The sequence below is a fragment of the Salmo salar genome, unplaced genomic scaffold (genome assembly GCF_905237065.1).
Source record: "Salmo salar unplaced genomic scaffold, Ssal_v3.1, whole genome shotgun sequence".
Taxonomy (NCBI): domain Eukaryota; kingdom Metazoa; phylum Chordata; class Actinopteri; order Salmoniformes; family Salmonidae; genus Salmo; species Salmo salar.
The window spans coordinates 21,862-41,453 of NW_025550442.1; the positions used below are offsets into that span (position 1 = coordinate 21,862).

Genomic DNA, 19,592 nt, shown 5'->3' on the forward strand with positions numbered 1-19,592 from the left:
AAAGACAGTGAAAAATAACAGTAGCAAGGCTATATACAGACACCGGTTAGTCAGGCTGATTGAGGTAGTCTGTCCATGAATGTATAGTTAAAGGGACTATGCATATGTGATGAACAGAGTAGCACTAGCGTAAAAGAGGGATTGGCGGGTGGTGGGTGGCGGGTGGCGGGACACAATGCAGATAGCCCGGGTGGCCAATGTGCCCCGGCACCCGTTAGTCGGGCTAATTGAGGTAGTCTGTCCATGAATGTATAGTTAAAGTGACTATGCATATACGATAAACAGAGAGTAGCAGCAGCGTAAAAGAGGGGTTGGGGAGAGGGGTTGGGGGGACAATGCAAATAGTCCGGGTAGCCATTTGATTACTTGTTCAGGAGTCTTATGGCTTGGGGGTAAAAACTGTTGAGAAGCCTTTTTGTCCTAGACTTGGCGCTCCGGTACCGCTTGCCATGCGGTAGTAGAGAGAACAGTCTGGCTGGGGTGGCTGGGGTCTTTGACAATTTTTAGGGCCTTCCTCTGACACCGCCTGGTGTAGAGGTCGTGGATGGCAGGCAGCTTAGCTCCAGTGATGTACTGGGCCATACGCACTACCATCTGTAGTGCCTTGCGGTCGGAGGCCGAGCAGTTGCCGTACCAGGCAGTGATGCAACCAGTCAGGATGCTCTCGATGTTGCAGCTGTAGAACCGTTTGAGGATCTGAGGCCACATCTTTTTAGTTTCCTGAGGGGGAATAGGATTTGTCGTGCTCTCCTCAACTGTCTTGGTGTGTTTGGTGCTCTGTGGAAGTCTAACAATCTGTTCACATTCTCCTCCTCATCATAACCAAAAATGTATGATTGAAAAACATTGTATCATAGAGAGACCTGATAATAATAATAATAATAATAATGATAATATAGTAGTAGTATTCAACATTGGAACGTATCAACTACGTGCGCGTTACTGCTCCATCGTCACATGATACAGTTGCTGCTGCGTGATGACATCACAGCTAGAGGCAGGTCAAGTTACTGTAGTTCGGTTTCTTCTTCCTTGTTCTTTCCCTTCAGTCATCTACCGGCCCGGGCGATCTAAAGCAAAGTAGACAGGCATAATGTCCCATCAAACGGGCATACAAGGTAAATACGCGCATTTTTGCTTATTGTCTCCAGCTGTTGAAACCACAACGGAATAGACGATGCGATCGTCGTCCATGACAGATTTCATTTAAAAGGATTAAAGTCATAGGGGAAAATAATGTTGTATGTGTGTCGTTCTGCATCATCAGCGAGAATAAGCAGTGCTTTCTGCTCTGTGGAAGTTGCTTCGGGCTTCACGGTGCACTGGGCGAATGAGAAGAATCTATGACAAGTGTATTCAGCGATGCGTTGTACTAATATGGTCGTGCTGCTGCGATTCAACTGAGATTGTTACGCCGCATAAACACTAGCAGTTTGTCATCAAGCTCCGTGCTGCTGCAGCAGCAGCCTCTGGTCTGTAACCCTCGTTTCAAAGGTCTTTTACAAGGGAACAAGCCGCCCATTCATCAGATGCCTAAAATTAATCTGGGTGACATTTATGGCCAAGATTACTGTTGCCCTTTTGATGTTTGTTTGTTGTTGGGATGAGATAACGTTTGATGCAACTGTGTCGATTTTTATGTAACAACTGGCTGGTAAAATGTGGGTCATCTATTTTGGCCAGTAGGCTATCAGAGCTATCTTTATTTATCATGGCACGACAACGTGTTATACAATTACTGTACATTGATTCGCCTATAGAAGTCAGGCATTTCTTTTGTTTTGCTCTTATGCGTCTTGAATACTTGACGTTCATTCTGTCTCTATACTATAGTCAATGACCCAAGATAGATGTACTAATCTTTTCTTGAAACCTTTTTTTGATAAACACACCAATCCTTATTTCATTTGACCAGTATATTCTACACGTGATTATAAAGTAATAGGCTATTCCCCATGCTTGTGTTCCCTGAATGTCCCTGTTGTATGAATAGCCAACGTCTCTCTTGAGCCGATGTGTGTGTATAAAAAGGTGACCGCTTGGCTTGCTTTGACTTCACAGCTGCGGAGGAAGTGAAAGAGATCTTTGCTAAGGCGAGGAACGGCGCCTATCGCCTGCTGAAGGTCGTCATTGAGATGGGTGAGTATGTAGCCTGCCTAGCCTACAGCTGATCAACTCAATCACACCTATTGATCAGAGATGAGCCCTACCCATCGCTGTATGCAACATGATCAATGGGTAAAAAGATAAGTTCAGTAGTTTGTTGATTGGTTACGACTGGTTATATTTACTGTGATGTTGAAGACATACTGTGATCTGAAAAGTAGACTGTATTGTACTGAATTGTATTGTACTGTATTGCAGTGTAGTGTATTGCATTGTACTTTATTGTTCTTTATTGTATTGTACTGTACTAGTTATTACACTTCATGTCATTTGTAAGATATCTGTTGGTTGGTTGCCTTTACTGCACTGCAATCTCAGATACTGTATATCTTACCTGAAAAGACAGAACAGAATTGATGTATGTTGATATTTACCTGTTCCCATAGTTACATATTGTATATCACTGTAATAAATCCACCATATCCCTCCTTGTTCTTATTCCAGAGACTCTGGTGCTGGGAGGCACCAAGCATGCGTCTAAGAAGTGGGACCAGGAGTATGATGCCTATGTGCTGCCTCTCCTACAGGAGGACATGCCCTCCTACCTCCTGTACAGGCTGGACTCTACTAACAACCAGGGATATGAGTGGATCTTCCTGGCCTGGTCACCTGACCGCTCACCTGTATGTCGATATGTTTATCTCTTTCTTTCTGACTTTATTAATTTATCAATATATTGGTTGGGAGCAAATTCTCTTCTTTTTTTTGTTAGTCAAGACTCCCTCTGGAATGCCATAGACATGACAGTTTTTACTTCACTTAAGCAACTGTTTCACCTTCTTAACACAACTGTCATGGTGTCAGTTAGGGCATTTAAAAGTCTCTCTGTTTATTCCATAGTCTAATAAGCCAGAATACTGTCTACAATAAGACTCTATTTAGAGAACTACGAACCCACAGTCTAGTCCACACTACAGGTAATGCACAGCAGGGAGAATGTAACAGGCCACACACAGTGCTGCTTTCAAACACACATCTGGTCTGTGGTTGGCTAACTATAGAGTAGGAACCCTTACCACTGGGTGAGAGAACTGTTTACTTTAAACAGGTTTTTAGATGAGGGAAAATCCTCTTATGGTTCATATAAGGATGTCAAATGCTGCCCCCATTGAAAAAGTGTTTATTTATGCTTAGCTAATGCCAACATTTTGAAGAGACTGTTGAGCAAAAAGGCTAGCTTATTGTTGTGCTAAACTAGCATATTTGCAATTCTAATGTTAGCTAGCAGGAAGCATGAACCTGGCTTCCATCCCAAACCTCAATGAAACAGCCAAAATGGTCGATGTTTCTGAGATGTCTGTATGAAATAGCATTGTGTTCTTGTTTAGATTGCAATCTACAGTCATATTTAGCAGTTAGTGCAGTACTAAAAACATGAATTCCTCCCACTTCTATAGGTTAGACAGAAGATGTTATATGCTGCTACAAGAGCTACACTGAAGAAGGAGTTTGGGGGTGGACACATCAAAGATGAAATATTTGGCACAGTGGAGGTATGTTGACGAATTTGAAGAAACTCATCATTATTTTATGGCTTATTGGCCTAAGTGGGCTTGCAGTTTTGGCAATAATGTTTCAAGGAAAGTTGCTGTTGGTTGCTCCATTTGTCGCTAGATGACATCATGATATGTTTATGCTGTCCCTCCTTCTCTCATGACAAATTATCCAACGCAAAACCAAATAAAATCCTTTTAAGGACAACAAAAAGGAAACGATTTAAATAATTAAACACCACACAAAAAATAGAGTAGATAGCTTTTTGAGAAAATGCAATTTTTTAAACTTTCTTTTAATTATTAATATTATGTATGCCTTGGAGAGCTGTGGGGTCATTTAACAACAAGGAAGTGATTTAATAAATTCACTTCACTCTCTGCAGCAGTGGGGAGAGGCTGGGGAGGGAGTGAAGAGACGATCCTATATAAGCACTGCTACTCTAAATGTGGACCCTGAGTTCCAGTTCACCCCTCTCACGGTCCTCTCTTTCACCAGGATGATGTGTCTCTGAGCGGGTACAGGAAGTACCTGATAGCACAAGCTGCTCCACAACCACTGACTGCTGCTGAGGAGGAGCTGAGGCAGATCAAACTGAGTGAGGTAGAGAGACACACACAGATGTACATACACTCTTAGGTTCTAGATAGCACTTTTTTTTCCTAAAAGGGTTCTTCGGCTGTCCCCATAGGAGAACACTTTGAAGAACCCTTTTTGGTTCCGAGTAGAACCCTTTTAGATTCCTTGTAGAGCCCTTTAAAAGAGGGTTCTTCATGAAACCCAAAAGGGTTTTACCTGGAAGCAAAAAGGGTTCTCCTATGAGGACAGCCGAAGAACCCTTTTGGAACCCTTTTTTCTAAGAGTTTACACACACACACACAAAATAATTTCCACAACACACCCAAGGACTTTGCAGCTGACATGTTTAGATTTTTTTTAAATGTATTAGGCTTTAGTGGAGAGAGAGAGGCATAGAGCAATTTACAGCAGGCAATCAATAACAGATCAATGAAGTGGAAATATGTTTGCACACTAGACTAAACAGCCCAACTTCTGCCCCAGATTCCCTTGGCTGCATGCATTCATAATAATACTATGAGGCGTTTTTCTATTCATATCGGTGTGATGATGTCACACACACACACACGTTTTGTTCTTCTTTCCTCGTGGGGGGCCAACAATTCAAAATCCTATTTTCCCTAACCCGAAACCTGAACCGTAACCCTAAACCTAGCTCCTAAATCTAACCACCAACCTCTTAACCTAACCCTAATTGCAACCCAAACCTAACCCCTAAGGTTAAAATAGCCTTTGTCCTCCTCATGGGGATGTGGGAAATGTCCCGACGAGGGAGACTTTTCCTTGTTCTGCTGTCCTTGTGGGGTCTTTTGGGGATTTTCGGTCCCCTATCAGTGGAGTGTAGCTTCCTATATCGGTGAAGTGTAGCTTCCTGTATCAGTGAAGTGTAGCTTCCTATATCGGTGGAGTGTAGCTTCCTATATCGGTGGAGTGTAGCTTCCTATATCGGTGGAGTGTAGCTTCCTATATCGGTGGAGTGTAGCTTCCTATATCGGTGGAGTGTAGCTTCCTATATCGGTGGAGTGTAGCTTCCTATATCGGTGGAGTGTAGCTTCCTGTATCGGTGGAGTGTAGCTTCCTGTGCCGGTGGAGTGTGTCTACCTGTGTCGGTGGAGTGGAGTGTAGCTTCCTGTATCGGTGGAGTGTGTCTACCTGTGTCGGTGGAGTGGAGTGTGTCTACCTGTGTCGGTGGAGTGGAGTGTGTCTACCTGCGTCGGTGGAGTGGAGTGTGTCTACCTGCGTCGGTGGAGTGGAGTGTGTCTACCTGCGTCGGTGGAGTGGAGTGTGTCTACCTGCGTCGGTGGAGTGGAGTGTGTCTACCTGCGTCGGTGGAGTGGAGTGTGTCTACCTGCGTCGGTGGAGTGGAGTGTGTCTACCTGCGTCGGTGGAGTGTGTCTACCTGTGTCGGTGGAGTGTGTCTACCTGTGTCGGTGGAGTGTGTCTACCTGTGTCGGTGGAGTGTAGTGTGTCTACCTGTGTCGGTGGAGTGGAGTGTGTCTACCTGTGTCGGTGGAGTGTAGCTACCTATGTCAATATAACTACAGTGCCTTCGGAAAGTGTTCACACCCCGTGACTTTTTCCACATTTTGTTACACTACAGCCTTATTCTAAAATGTATAAAAAATGTTTTTTTAAACTGTGCAATCTACACACAATACTCCATAATGACAAAGTGAAAAGTACTTTTTTTACACTTTATCAGATGTATTAAAAATAAGAACAGAAATACCTTATTTACATAAGTATTCAGACCCTTTGCTATGAGACTGTAAATTGAAGCTCGGGGGCATCCTGTTTCCATTGATCACCCTTGAGATGTTTATACAACTTGGAGTCCACCTGTGGTAAATTCAATTGATTGGACATGATTTGAAAAGGCACACACTGTCTATATAAGGTCCCACAGTTGACAGTGCATGTCAGAGCAAAAACCAAACCATGAGTTTGAAGGAATTGTCCGTAGAGCTCCGAGACAGGATTGTGTCTGTAGGAAACCTGGCACCGTCTCTACGGTGAAGCATGGTGGTGGCAGCGTCATGCTGTGGGGATGTTTTTCAGCGGCAGGGACGGGGAGATTAGTCAGGATCGAGGCAAAGATGAACGGAGCAAAGTATAGAGAGATCCTTGATAAATCTGCTCCAAAGTGCTCAGGACCTCAGACTGGGGTGAAGGTTTACCTTCCAACAGCACAACAACCCTAAGCACACAGCCAAGACAACGCAGGGCAGGGAAAAGTATCTGAATGTCCTTGAGTGTCCAAGCCAGAGCCCGGACTTGAACCCGATTTGAACATCTCTGGAGAGACCTGAAAATAGCTGTGCAGAAACGCTCCCCATCCAACCTGACAGAGCTTGAAAGTATCTGCAGAGGAGAATGGGAGAAACTCCCCAAATACGTGTGTACCAAGCTTGTAGCATCATACCCAAGAAGACTCTGCTGTAATTTGGGGAGTTTCTCCCATTCTCCTCTGCAGATACTTTCAAGCTCTGTCAGGTTGGATGGGGAGCGTTTCTGCACAGCTATTTTCAGGTCTCTCCAGAGATGTTCAAATCGGGTTCAAGTCCGGGCTCTGGCTTGGACACTCAAGGACATTCAGATACTTTTCCCTGCCCTGCGTTGTCTTGGCTGTGTGCTTAGGGTTGTTTCAACAAAGTACAAACAAGTTTTTGCTTTGTCATTATGGGATATTGTGTGTACAGTACATTGATGAGAAGGGAAAAAATGATTTAATCAATTTCAGAATAAGGCTGTAACGTAACAAAATGTGGAATCCAGGGTATCCGTAGACTATATTGCTTGATGTGTATACACCATCATAACTCCATAAAAGGACAGGGTCATTCTTCATCTGCCCTATAGGCCTATTTCATAGAGCCACCCTCACAAATACAGTAGCCTCAGCCAACTGGGAAGGTTTATACTGAGATCCCCTTCCCAGTCACCAGCTGTATGGGCAAGATGATTATCCACTAATCTACATGAGAGTAAAGAGGCTTTCAGATATTTATTATTCATTTGCTGAGAGACCCGTTGCTTGTAATAAGTAGATGGATGAAAAAACAGCAGCCCAATCCTTTAGGTACAAGAGATGAACAGGTCAGTGGCAATTTCATTCAGTCAAGCCGAACATCATATATCTGGAGTGTGAATGTTATGAGGGCTGTACTAACACATGAAAGGGCAGTGTAGACCTTTTACATACTGATGTTATTCAATTATTGTTATTTGTATTGGATATTATATTGGATAATATTATCATTATACTATTATTGGATATTATTATCATTATATTATTATTATTGGATATATTATTCAGAACGGTTTATTTATCTCATATCACACTGAGATCGTTCTGTCACCACAAGCTTTATCAATTCCTTTTTTTTTCAAGTTAAATGTTTTTTTGTGCCTTTTCAAGAATGTATCTTTCTGTTTATCTTTTGCAAATGATTGGTGACACAAATACAAAATTGGGGTAAGGATAGACTTCCTGTTATAGTAGTGAGTCTAGACTAGCCCGGGCCCTTCTCAAACCACAGCCTGGTGACCAATGTTGGGGTTGTCTTAGAGTGTGTGTGACACCTAATTACTGTTTTTGTTGTTGTGTTATTTTAGTTTCAGACCATTAGTCTGGGCCTAGGCCCTTCTCAGGAAGAAAGCCTGGTGATTTAGTTAAAACAACACCAAGTGACCGTGTGTCCGTCCGTCCAGGTACAGACAGACATCAGTGTGGACACTAAGCAGCAGACTCTGACGGGCGTGGCCTTCCCTATGCAGCGAGACGCCATCCAGGCTCTGGAACAGTTCAGAGAGAAGAAGATCAACTACGTACAGCTGGTGAGTATAGTACATTATGATATATTACAGTACATCATAGTGTATAATAATATAGTATAGTACATCATAATATAATATAGTATATACTAATATAGTATAGGACATCATAGTATAGAATAATATATTATAGTACATCATAGTGTATAATAATATAGTATAGTGCATCATAGTCTAGAATAATATAGTATAGAATGATATAGTATAGTACGTCATAGTGTATAATAATATGGTATAGTATAGAATTATATAGTATAGAATTATATCGTATAGTACATCATAGTATATAATAATACAGTTTAGTATAGAATTAGTTTTATAGAATGATATAGTATAATACATCATAGTATATAATAGTATAGTAGAGAGACGCCACCCAGTATCTGGAACAGTTAAGAGAGAATGGGACCAACAAGTACAGCTGGTGAGTGTCAGTACTGTCTGGCAGTCTCACCTCCTTTTATTGGAGCACAGAGACAGACAATCACTGTGTTGTTTCATTAGCAGTAGGTGTCTCTGACTAGCATGTTTCTGGATTCAACAATGCCATATAACTGCCAGAGAAGACTACAATGTGATGTCTAAAACACAAACTTACTGGCACCATGTTGCATGAAACATGATACTCAAAACCTTATTGTATTGGATCGTTTACATTACAAATCTTATTGAGGATTGTTTATGAAAAAATGCATCATCATCATCTGTATCAACAGGAGATAGATTTTAGGAATGAGTGTATCAAGCTGTCCAGCACCACTCCTACAGAACTGAAGGAACTGCCCAAGAGGATCCCCAAGGATGCAGCCCGATACCACTTCTTCCTGTACAAGCATTCCCACGAGGGAGACTACCTCGAGTCTACAGGTAAAGACAACACATTAAAACATTATGAGAAGAGACTTTGTATTACGGCATGTTTTTTTAATACGTTGATATTATACCACACAATTATTATTTTGCTTGATCTACTCTTATTCATAATTGTATTATGTTATTTAAATGTAATAACAATGTGATAAGGTGGTATTTTAAAGTGGTTTCCTATGTGTGTTGCAGTGTTCATCTACTCCATGCCGGGGTATAAATGTAGCATCAGAGAGAGGATGCTCTACTCCAGCTGTAAGAACCCTCTCATCGATACTGTGGAGAGCAACCTGCACATCCAGATAGCCAAAAAGGTAAGAGCTGGGTCATGTTCATTATACAACCTGCACATCCAGATAGCCAAAAGGTAAGAGCTGGGTCATGTTCATTATACAACCTGTCCATCCAGATAGCCAAAAAGGTAAGAGCTGGGTCATGTTCATTATACAACCTGTCCATCCAGATAGCCAAAAAGGTAAGAGCTGGGTCATGTTCATTATACAACCTGCACATCCAGATAGCCAAAAAGGTAAGAGCTGGGTCATGTTCATTATACAACCTGTCCATCCAGATAGCCAAAAAGGTAAGAGCTGGGTCATGTTCATTATACAACCTGTCCATCCAGATAGCCAAAAAGGTAAGAGCTGGGTCATGTTCATTATACAACCTGTCCATCCAGATAGCCAAAAAGGTAAGAGCTGGGTCATGTTCATTATACAACCTGCACATCCAGATAGCCAAAAAGGTAAGAGCTGGGTCATGTTCATTATACAACCTGTCCATCCAGATAGCCAAAAAGGTAAGAGCTGGGTCATGTTCATTATACAACCTGCACATCCAGATAGCCAAAAGGTAAGAGCTGGGTCATGTTCATTATACAACCTGTCCATCCAGATAGCCAAAAAGGTAAGAGCTGGGTCATGTTCATTATACAACCTGTCCATCCAGATAGCCAAAAAGGTAAGAGTTGGGTCATGTTCATTATACAACCTGTCCATCCAGATAGCCAAAAAGGTAAGAGCTGGGTCATGTTCATTATACAACCTGTCCATCCAGATAGCCAAAAAGGTAAGAGCTGGGTCATGTTCATTATACAATCTGCACATCCAGATAGCCAAAAAGGTAAGAGCTGGGTCATGTTCATTATATCACACTGTAGCTAAATGTTTTGCAACAGAACATTTAAACATGCACTTCACATTCTATTCATATCAAGTCAGATAGTCCATCCATTTCAGTCTGTTTTTTTTCTTTATTTGGAACCTGATCTCTCGTGGACAGACTGTGTAAACATAAGCATCTGACCAAAAATATGTGGGCTTTTAGTTCTGGGTTAACCCATATTATTTGGTACCTAATGAATACAACTGAGGTTCACTGCAGTGTGTCACATGAGTGACTTTCAACAGTTTAAAACACTCCTGTGAAAATACTGTAACATTATGCCAATGTAGACTGGATTTTTGCTGCAATGTATTTTTTATAGAATAAGTCTAGTATGCCCCTCAGTGATGTGATTTATTGTATTCCTATTAGTGTAAGTATCCCTACTAAGTGATGCATTCTGATTCCCTCCCCTAGCTGGAGATTGATAACGGTGATGAGCTCACCGCAGAATTCATGTACGAAGAGGTCCACCCTAAGCAGCACGCACACAAGCAGGCCTTTCCCAAACCTAAAGGCCCCGCGGGAAGAAAGGGGGCGCCGGATCACTAGACCACCAGGAGATGGGGAAGAAGACTAATAAAACACCCCTCCATTTTAGTCCACAATGGAACATTCCGCTTAGTATATAAGAACCCTTTATCTGGTTGAGTCCCAAATGGCCCCCCTATTCACTTTATAGTGCACTACTGTTGACTAGGACCTATAGGGCTCTGGTTAAAAGGAGTGCACTATATAGGGGATAGGGTTCCATGTAGGATATAGACCATTGACATGAATCCCTCCTAATGCCCTTTAACCTCATAGACAACCAGCCTGTAGCCTATATGAACTATGCACACACAGACCACCACACTAATATAAGCCATGACACTCAAACCTGTGAACTTACTTACATTAGTAGCATGTTATTTAGACAGACAGTAGGTGCTGTGTTTTCATGATGAGAGAGCAAGAGAGAGAGAGCGTGAACATTTCCCTTTAGAGCTATAGCTAATGTTATTTTATTTCTCATATTATTTGAGAATGTTTTTAAGATATATGGTTTCCAATGCTGGTTCTGGAGAGCTGGATGTGTTTTTAAAATATATGGTTCCCAATGCTGGTTCTGGAGGTTCCGGAGGGCTGGAGGTTCTGGAGAGCTGGAGGTATGAGAGGAAAGACCTTGTGGTTTTTCTAGTGAGCATGTGATACTGATCTGACCACTTCACCTTGTTATTAGTGCTGATTCAATGCCGACAATGTTGTAGCAGTTCTGTAACGCGTTGTGTAAAGTCAATCAATAGAGAATGTTGTTCCACAACCGCTAGCCCTTCAGGATCACAGTTGAGGACTGGGTCCTATTCATGTGACACTAAATGGAGAAAACAGAGAGGGACCACCTAAACTTGTCCAGTAAGAATAGCTTGTTTTCGCTTTCTGCTGATAAATGTTTGAAAACGTTTTGCTATGGTGTGCCTAATGAATAGCACCATGCTGATGTAGAAGCTTGATTTGGGAGAGAAGAGAGGCCATGTGTGGGTCTGTGGATGTTGTTAAGAAGCCTAATGCTTTTGTATACATTTTACTGTATGCATCTAATTTGTACTACCAATACCATGTCCATAACAACTATATGATTACGAGTCAGTCCAAAATCTAGTAAGTGATTTCTCTTTCCATGTTCTTTTTAGTGAAGAATGAAAAATCCTATAGAAAGTATTTTTCTAGGTCTGTGATGTACTGTATGTGTGTATGGTGATCTGCGACTGAGAGGTCACAGCCTGAATCAGTTGAGTGTCAACCGTTATCTGTTTGTCGGTCTGTTTGAGAGAGAGAGTGCCTGGGTTCGTCCGGAATGGCACCCCATTCCCTATATAGTGCACTACTTTTGACCAGAGCCCATCAGAAAAGGCACCCTATTCCTTATATAGTACACTACTTTTGACCCAGGTGCCATTTCAGACGCAGACGTGTTTGTCAATCAGGGTTGCTCGTTTGTGCATTTCACATCAGTGATATTAATCCCACATAATATGCAATGCTTTTCAACCACAATGCTGCAGGTCTTTCCCCACGTGACACTGTGTGTATGCATGTCATGTTTATTAGAACCACAATGAAGGGAAGGGACTGTGATTCCCAGGTAAAATGTCATGGAGGATCTGTCTACTGATTCCATGAAAAGGCAAACCACTATGACATGTTCGTCCTGTACTAGATTACTATGACATTACGCAATTCTGAAGGAGTCCTAGTATGTTGAAACTATCATGTTATGTTTCAAATGTTTTTTTTTCTATGAATTAAATTGTGTAAGGAAATGAAATAAATTAAAATATTTAAATTACATTCACTAATGTGTTTCTTGCCTGATTTATTATTAGTAGCAGTAGCAGAACTACTATGCAAGCCTATTGACCACTGAGAGGTGTGAGTTTACTGAATAAAGCATTGCTCTCTGAATAGAGTTGGCAGTGAAGGGGGAAATAGTAGGCCAAATCTGCATTTCCCATCACGTTGTAATCCCACTCATTGGCACTAGTGGTAAGGGTAAACCTTTGGCCTGGCACATAAAAGATTACAATTAATAAGTAATGTTGGCTGGCTGCAGATCAGCTGATGTCAGATGATACAAATTAAAGGCATACCTGCTACATGCCTAATCTGTAATAAACCTTTGTAGTAATGTAGACCTCAATTAATGAAAATGTCTTTCCATTTATCTCAGAACATTATTTTACTGTGACTCACATAACTTAAATACAGAGTAGCCTATTCATACAGTTCAGCAAATCAGAAATGACCTTTTAAATGCAAATTGTTTGTCAAAAAATCTAATGATTTACTTATGATGTATCTCTCTAGTCTATACTATGCAATATAATTATTAACAGGTGATTAGTCATCAGAAGACAAGAACAGTACTGTTTGAGACAAATAAAAGAGCACTTTCCCTTTAAGAACTTGTCACATGACATGATGCGGAAGAACTACAATCTCATGCTATAGTTGCACAGGTGTTTGTTTATTAGACATTTATTGCTAGAAATGTTTCGTTTTAGGACATTTATTATTGCATTCATTTATAATTAGATGATATAAGTGAAATTACACATTTCTTAAATACTATGTTTCCCGCTGTTGGTAGAGCTTGGTAAACAGTAACGTATCCTAACAGTGTTCGCTAGCTAGCTACAATGTTACAGTGTGTTATGGTGTCACATTGATTCATTTAGCAAATGAAACCTTTTGTAGCACTGACACTTCACACTACATAACTGGTAAGACCGTTAATCTGGCTTAATACATGGCTTCTGATTATCAATTCATTGATTTTACATAACTTGGGGTGTAATATTGGTTTTATTCCTTTCTTTGCGACAGGACAGTCTATCTACCATGACTATGAAGGAGGAAGCACCGAGTGTCCCTGAGTGTTACATCTCAGAACATGAAGGGTTCTATGGAACCATCAAGAACTCCACCAGAGACTTTGTAGTCACAGAGATAGACATCCATGGCCAGATGGTTACTAAACCCAGTGTATCTGATGTTCCTCAATCATCCAACATTACTGAGGCATGCCCAGGTGCCAAGTCTGAAGGAAAGACAAATATTATTAGCCCAAAACATCAACACAACCTCAAAGAAGAGAATTGTCCTCCGGTTGTAAAGGATGTGGATTCAGAACCTGGACCCGGTCAGAATGGTGACATCACATCCACCGCCAGCCAAGACTGTTTTGACCTGAGAATGATACTGGGTCAGGTTGTCTGTGAAGAGCTAGAGCAGTTCACTGCTTTATTGAGAGAGGTGTCATCAAGTCCCAATGATGGCGTTGAGAAGAATCTGGCCAACCAAGAATCATCCAATGGCAGTGAGAAGAAGATGGCCAATCAAGAGTTGTCCCTGGGTTCATTCCCAGACAAACACCAAAGAGCTAACGTTCACCGTGCTGTCCGACACAACTTTCCCTTCCTGTTGACAGTAACCAACCAATCAGAGATCAGGGTTAAGGAGGACCCTGCCTTTAAGCTCCTATCAGGTTTGGTCTCTGAGGAGGAGGCTGAAGACTTTATCAGGTTCATCGACACCAAGATGCCTAACTCTGTGTACACGTTCAGGGGTGATGACAGTAAGGAGCACAGGACGGCAGTGCACCACTTCCTCAGTAGACGGTTTGGTAAACTGGTGGAGACCAAGAGCTTCAGTGACCAGCAGCAGAAGACTACAGCCATTACGGTGAGGTTGAGAGAAAAGGGAAACCCAGGAAGAGGACGGCTGATGAGAGTAAAGATGAAGAGGTCTATACAGGTGAGAGGTCTATAGAGAACTTCACAGACTGTTTCTCTCCTATATCTCTCTCTGTTTACTCTGTCTCTCCTATTTCTCTCTCCTACTTGATATGTTTTTCTCTTATGATGCTGTATGTACAGCAAGAAGAATGTTATTAGCCCAAGTAAGCATGGCAAGTAAGCATTTCACTGTTTATATCTGCTTTAAACTGTACATGACAAATAAATGTATCCTTTGATTTATCCTCCCCAAATCCTGAACATGGACCCCACAAAACTGACCTTAAATCAGTGTCTAAGACCAACCTCATCCCACTCATAACACTCTATTCCCTTGGCCATACTTGCATACTACTTAGAATGAAGCAATGTGTTGGGCCTGTAATCTAGGAAGTTAGTGTGGATACTGTTGTCATGGGTTTCCTCCCACTGCAGCGTTCACTCTGAGGAAGGAGAACCAAGAGACTCTGGAGGCTATCAGCTACATGGCAGCTGTCCTGGGGGTGCTGCCCTCTGACTTCACCTACGCTGGCATCAAGGACAAGAGGGCCGTCACCTACCAGTCCATGGTGGTGAAGAAGATCTCACCACAACGGTAGATACAGTACAGTTGTTAGATAGAATGTGTTGCTGTTTCCATTCAAAGTCCTTGGCTTAGCCTATGTGCTGTGGTCAACTCCCCTAGACTACAAACAGAGAGTTGACTAAAGCACTAACAGACTGGACCACCAGGCTATCCTTGGCTATGGTTTGATGATAATGATGGATATTTACAAAGTGCTACATTCTATTGGGGGCAGACTCAACTCATCCACCACCACATTCATGCATTTCTAACATGCTAGTCCAGTGAGTTCACTGTCCACTGGGACCGGTCAGACTAGTGCTGATGGGAGGGATGTGTGTTGTCAGGCTGAGAGAGAAGACCAGTGAGTTTGAGAAGAGGGGGGTGGTCCTCTCCTCCATCCGCTCCGTCTCTGAGCCTCTTCATCTGGGTAGACTCCAGGGGAACCACTTTGACCTGGTGGTACGGGATCTGAGACCACACCAGGGTCATGGCACACTGATGGAGCTGGACTCACTGGTGCAGGAGGCTGTGGAGAACGTACAGGTGAGACACTCCTATTCTGTGGCCTCCATTCAACCCTGGTCCTGGAGAGATGCAGGGTTTTGTCCAGTCCAACACTGAAACACTCAATGTAACTAATCAACCTAATCACCAAGCGCTTGATTGGCTGAATAAAAACATCAGACCTTGTTGGCCCCCAGACCCAAACTTGGAAACAAATGTAGATTTCTCAGTGCACTTTGATAGTCATTTCCACTGCACTGTGAGTAATTGAGGAGTGTTGTTCTCTGATCTGTAGTGAGAAGTTATTAAATGTCAATTCTTTTAGGTCAAGGGGTTTGTGAACTACTATGGACCTCAGAGGTTTGGGACTGGACAGAGTGTTCAGTCTGACTGCGTCGGACTGGCCCTGCTCAAAGAGGAAATGGTACATTTAGGTCTTCTGTGTTCTTATATTACAAGAAACTTTGGATGTCAGTGTTTGTATTTGTTCTGTCTGACTTGTGGTGTGGGTTGTCTTTCATGTGTCTCAGGTGGCAGCTGTCCGTCTGTTCTTCACACCAGAAGAGGGTGATGACTCTCAGAACGTTGCCAAGAGACACTTCCTCCAGACTGGTGAGAAATTCCTGTTTACACTAGTCACCATTTCCTGTTTACCATGTTCTCTGTTTTTATGGCCCCAACCTTTTTTCAGATACATTTTTTTAAATATTTTTTTTCACCTTTATTTAACCAGGTAGGCTAGTTGAGAACAAGTTCTCATTTACAACTGCGACCTGGCCAAGATAAAGCAAAGCAGTTCGGCACATACAACAACACAGAGTTACACATGGAATAAACAAACATACAGTCAATAATACAGTAGAAAAAAATAATTTTCTACTCTTCTCCATTCTAACCCTGTTCCTCCACCCCTCTCCTCCCTCATCTCCTCAGATAATGCCAAGGAGGCCCTGTCTCTGATGCCCATGTCCAAGGCCAGAGAGAGGATGATGCTGAGGGCCCTACATCGCTATGGGACAGGCCCAGAGGGCTGCACCCGTGCCTGGCTCAGCCTGCCCCATGGGATGAGGGTCTTCTACCCCCACGCATACTGCAGGTCTGGGATTTATATCACCTGTTTTATTGCTTTAAATATTCTGAATCCTTTATTCTTTATGGTTCTATTTGTATTCCTACTTTCATTTGTATTTCCTTCTTCCTCTTCACTCACTTTGTTTGAAGTATACTATATCAATAAAGATTGTTTTGATTTGCAGCCGGGTCTGGAACGAGGCGGCTGCACACAGGCTGACCACGCTGGGCCACAGGGCCAGGCAGGGAGATCTGGTCTGGAAGCAGAGGGGAGAGGAGGGGATAGAGGCGGGAGAAACCAGCTTACCTCAGGTAGTTCAGTTACAGGATGACTTAATAACAGAGTCAAATAAACAGTCAAAGTCACTTGTGTAAATCATTTTTAATCGGTGCTAGAGAGTTGGCCACTAGGCTCTATCTTTGAGTATGACACCTAGTGATACTCTCTCACTGAGATTGAACCAGTCATAAAGATGGTACTGAGATGGACCTTGGCACTCTCTACTCCCCCAGATTCATGTTGTTACTGCTGCAGAGGAGGAGGAGGAAGTCTACTCACTAGGACAGGTATGTAACACACACACACACACACACACACACACCTGTCCACTCCCCTGTTCTACAGTACCTTGTACCATTTTAACTATTAATCTACTCTGCAAACATGGGTGTGTTGTCTGAGTGCGTTGCCGAGCCCGGTGGAACCTACATCCACAAAACACTACACAAATCAAATGGGTTATGATTCTATTGAATCCATTGTTCACTTCTGCTGTGCTCTTCCATCAGGTGGTTCTTCCCATGCTTGGCAACAGTGTGAAGTACCCAGAGAACCCTGTAGGGGGCTGGTACCAGGAGAGACTGGCGAGGGACGGACTACAGAGCTGTCGTTTCAGAGTCACTCCTCTCAAACTGAACCTCCCTGGCTGCTACCGTCCCTTACTGGCCATCCCACATAACCTGACCTACAGGCTGGAGCAGGGCCAGAGAGCTGGGGAGAGGCAGCAGGAGTGTAATGGAAAGTCACAGGCTAGTGGAGCGGTACCACAGCATCCCGGCACAGACACACCTAGACCTGGAGGTCTGGAGAGGCAGAGAGGAGGGGAGTCAGCGGTGCTGTACCCTGACACAGACACAACTAGACCTGGAGGTCTGGAGAGGCAGAGAGGAGGGGAGTCAGCGGTGCTGTACCCTGACACAGACACAACTAGACCTGGAGGTCTGGAGAGGCAGAGAGGAGGGGAGTCAGCGGTGCTGTACCCTGACACAGACACAACTAGACCTGGAGGTCTGGAGAGGCAGAGAGGAGGGGAGTCAGCGGTGCTGTACCCTGAGACAGACACAACTAGACCTGGAGGTCTGGAGAGGCAGAGAGGAGGGGAGTCAGCGGTGCTGTACCCTGACACAGACACAACTAGACCTGGAGGTCTGGAGAGGCAGAGAGGAGGGGAGTCAACGGTGCTGTACCCTGACACAGACACGCCTAGTTTGACGTTGAACTTTGACCTGGACTCTTCCTGCTATGCCACCGTCTGCCTCAGAGAGGTCATGAAATGTGACCCTTAAACTGGAGTCTCAGATGCTGTATGTACTACTGTGTACAGTATTTTGATTAGTATTGTGTTGTGTACACAGTCTGGCCTCTTTTGTGTAGATGTAAGATACTGCTACAGTATTGTGATCAGTTTGCTGATTCGTTGCCTGATTTGTCAGACATGTCGTTAATAAAAGAATGCTTTGTTAATTTACTGACTGGATGAGAAAGAATCACATTGAATGTTGAAGTGAATTTAGTTGTGTGAATGTAGAAGAACCTCAGCCTGCACAGCATGGCCACTAGATGGTGATCTCAGCCTGAACAGCATGGCCACTAGAGGGTGATCTCAGCCTACACAGCATGGCCACTAGAGGGTGATCTCAGCCTACACAGCATGGCCACTAGAGGGTGATCTCAGCCTACACAGCATGGCCACTAGATGGTGATCTCAGCCTGAACAGCATGGCCACTAGAGGGTGATCTCAGCCTGCACAGCATGGCCACTAGATGGTGATCTCAGCCTGAACAGCATGGCCACTAGAGGGTGATCTCAGCCTACACAGCATGGCCACTAGAGGGCGATCTCAGCCTGCACAGCATGGTCACTAGATGGTTATCTTAGCCTACACAGCATGGCCACTAGATGGTGATCTCAGCCTGAACAGCATGGCCACTAGAGGGTGATCTCAGCCTACACAGCATGGCCACTAGATGGTTATCTTAGCCTACACAGTATGGCCACTAGAGGGCGATCTCAGCCTGAACAGCATGGCCACTAGAGGGTGATCTCAGCCTGCACAGCATGGTCACTAGATGGTTATCTTAGCCTACACAGCATGGTCACTAGAGGGTGATCTCAGCCTGAACAGCATGGCCACTAGAGGGCGATCTCAGCCTGAACAGCATGGCCACTAGAGGGTGATCTCAGCCTGCACAGCATGGCCACTAGAGGGTGATCTCAGCCTGCACAGCATGGCCACTAGAGGGTGATCTCAGCCTGCACAGCATGGCCACTAGAGGGTGATCTCAGCCTGAACAGCATGGCCACTAGAGGGCGATCTCAGCCTGAACAGCATGGCCACTAGAGGGCGATCTCAGCCTGCACAGCATGGTCACTAGATGGTTATCTCAGCCTACACAGCATGGCCACTAGATGGTTATCTTAGCCTACACAGCATGGCCACTAGAGGGCGATCTCAGCCTGAACAGCATGGCCACTAGATGGTGATCTTAGCCTGCACAGCATGGCCACTAGAGGGCGATCTCAGCCTGAACAGCATGGCCACTAGAGGGTGATCTCAGCCTGCACAGCATGGCCACTAGAGGGTGATCTCAGCCTACACAGCATGGTCACTAGATTACGATCTCAGCCTGCACAGCATGGCCACTAGATGGTGATCTCAGCCTGCACAGCATGGCCACTAGAGGGTGATCTCAGCCTGAACAGCATGGTCACTAGAGGGTGATCTCAGCCTGCACAGCATGGCCACTAGAGGGCGATCTCAGCTTGCACAGCATGGCCACTAGATGG

The 19,592-nt window shown here is 43.7% G+C and overlaps 2 protein-coding genes across 2 annotated transcripts; both read left to right on the top strand.

Moving 5' to 3' along the window:
* The first annotated feature begins 943 nt into the window (after nucleotides 1-943).
* LOC106609793 (twinfilin-1) lies at nucleotides 944-12,439 on the top strand. The gene is made up of 9 exons (XM_045713786.1): nucleotides 944-1,118; nucleotides 2,062-2,139; nucleotides 2,611-2,789; nucleotides 3,564-3,659; nucleotides 4,159-4,263; nucleotides 7,951-8,076; nucleotides 8,790-8,940; nucleotides 9,133-9,254; nucleotides 10,522-12,439. The coding sequence occupies exons 1-9, from the start codon at nucleotides 1,094-1,096 to the stop codon at nucleotides 10,654-10,656; spliced, it is 1,017 nt and encodes a 338-aa protein (XP_045569742.1). The 5' UTR covers nucleotides 944-1,093; the 3' UTR covers nucleotides 10,657-12,439.
* A 606-nt stretch (nucleotides 12,440-13,045) lies between these two features.
* On the top strand, nucleotides 13,046-18,272 carry LOC106595172 (pseudouridylate synthase 7 homolog-like protein). Its single transcript, XM_045713800.1, is given in 11 exon segments — nucleotides 13,046-13,103; nucleotides 13,471-14,350; nucleotides 14,353-14,400; nucleotides 14,817-14,976; nucleotides 15,294-15,492; nucleotides 15,779-15,877; nucleotides 15,984-16,065; nucleotides 16,387-16,549; nucleotides 16,710-16,836; nucleotides 17,038-17,091; nucleotides 17,314-18,272. Coding segments are annotated over 10 exon segments (2,574 nt in total). The 5' UTR covers nucleotides 13,046-13,103; nucleotides 13,471-13,485; the 3' UTR covers nucleotides 18,091-18,272.
* The last annotated feature ends 1,320 nt before the right edge of the window (nucleotides 18,273-19,592 follow it).

Excerpts from the sequence above, each read along its gene's own strand:
- LOC106609793 (XM_045713786.1), top strand. The coding sequence starts at position 1,094 with ATGTCCCATCAAACGGGCATACAAG. Across the intron at positions 2,790-3,563 it reads GGTCACCTGACCGCTCACCT|GTTAGACAGAAGATGTTATA; the intron begins GTATGTCGATAT and ends CCACTTCTATAG. Across the intron at positions 8,941-9,132 it reads AGACTACCTCGAGTCTACAG|TGTTCATCTACTCCATGCCG; the intron begins GTAAAGACAACA and ends TGTGTGTTGCAG.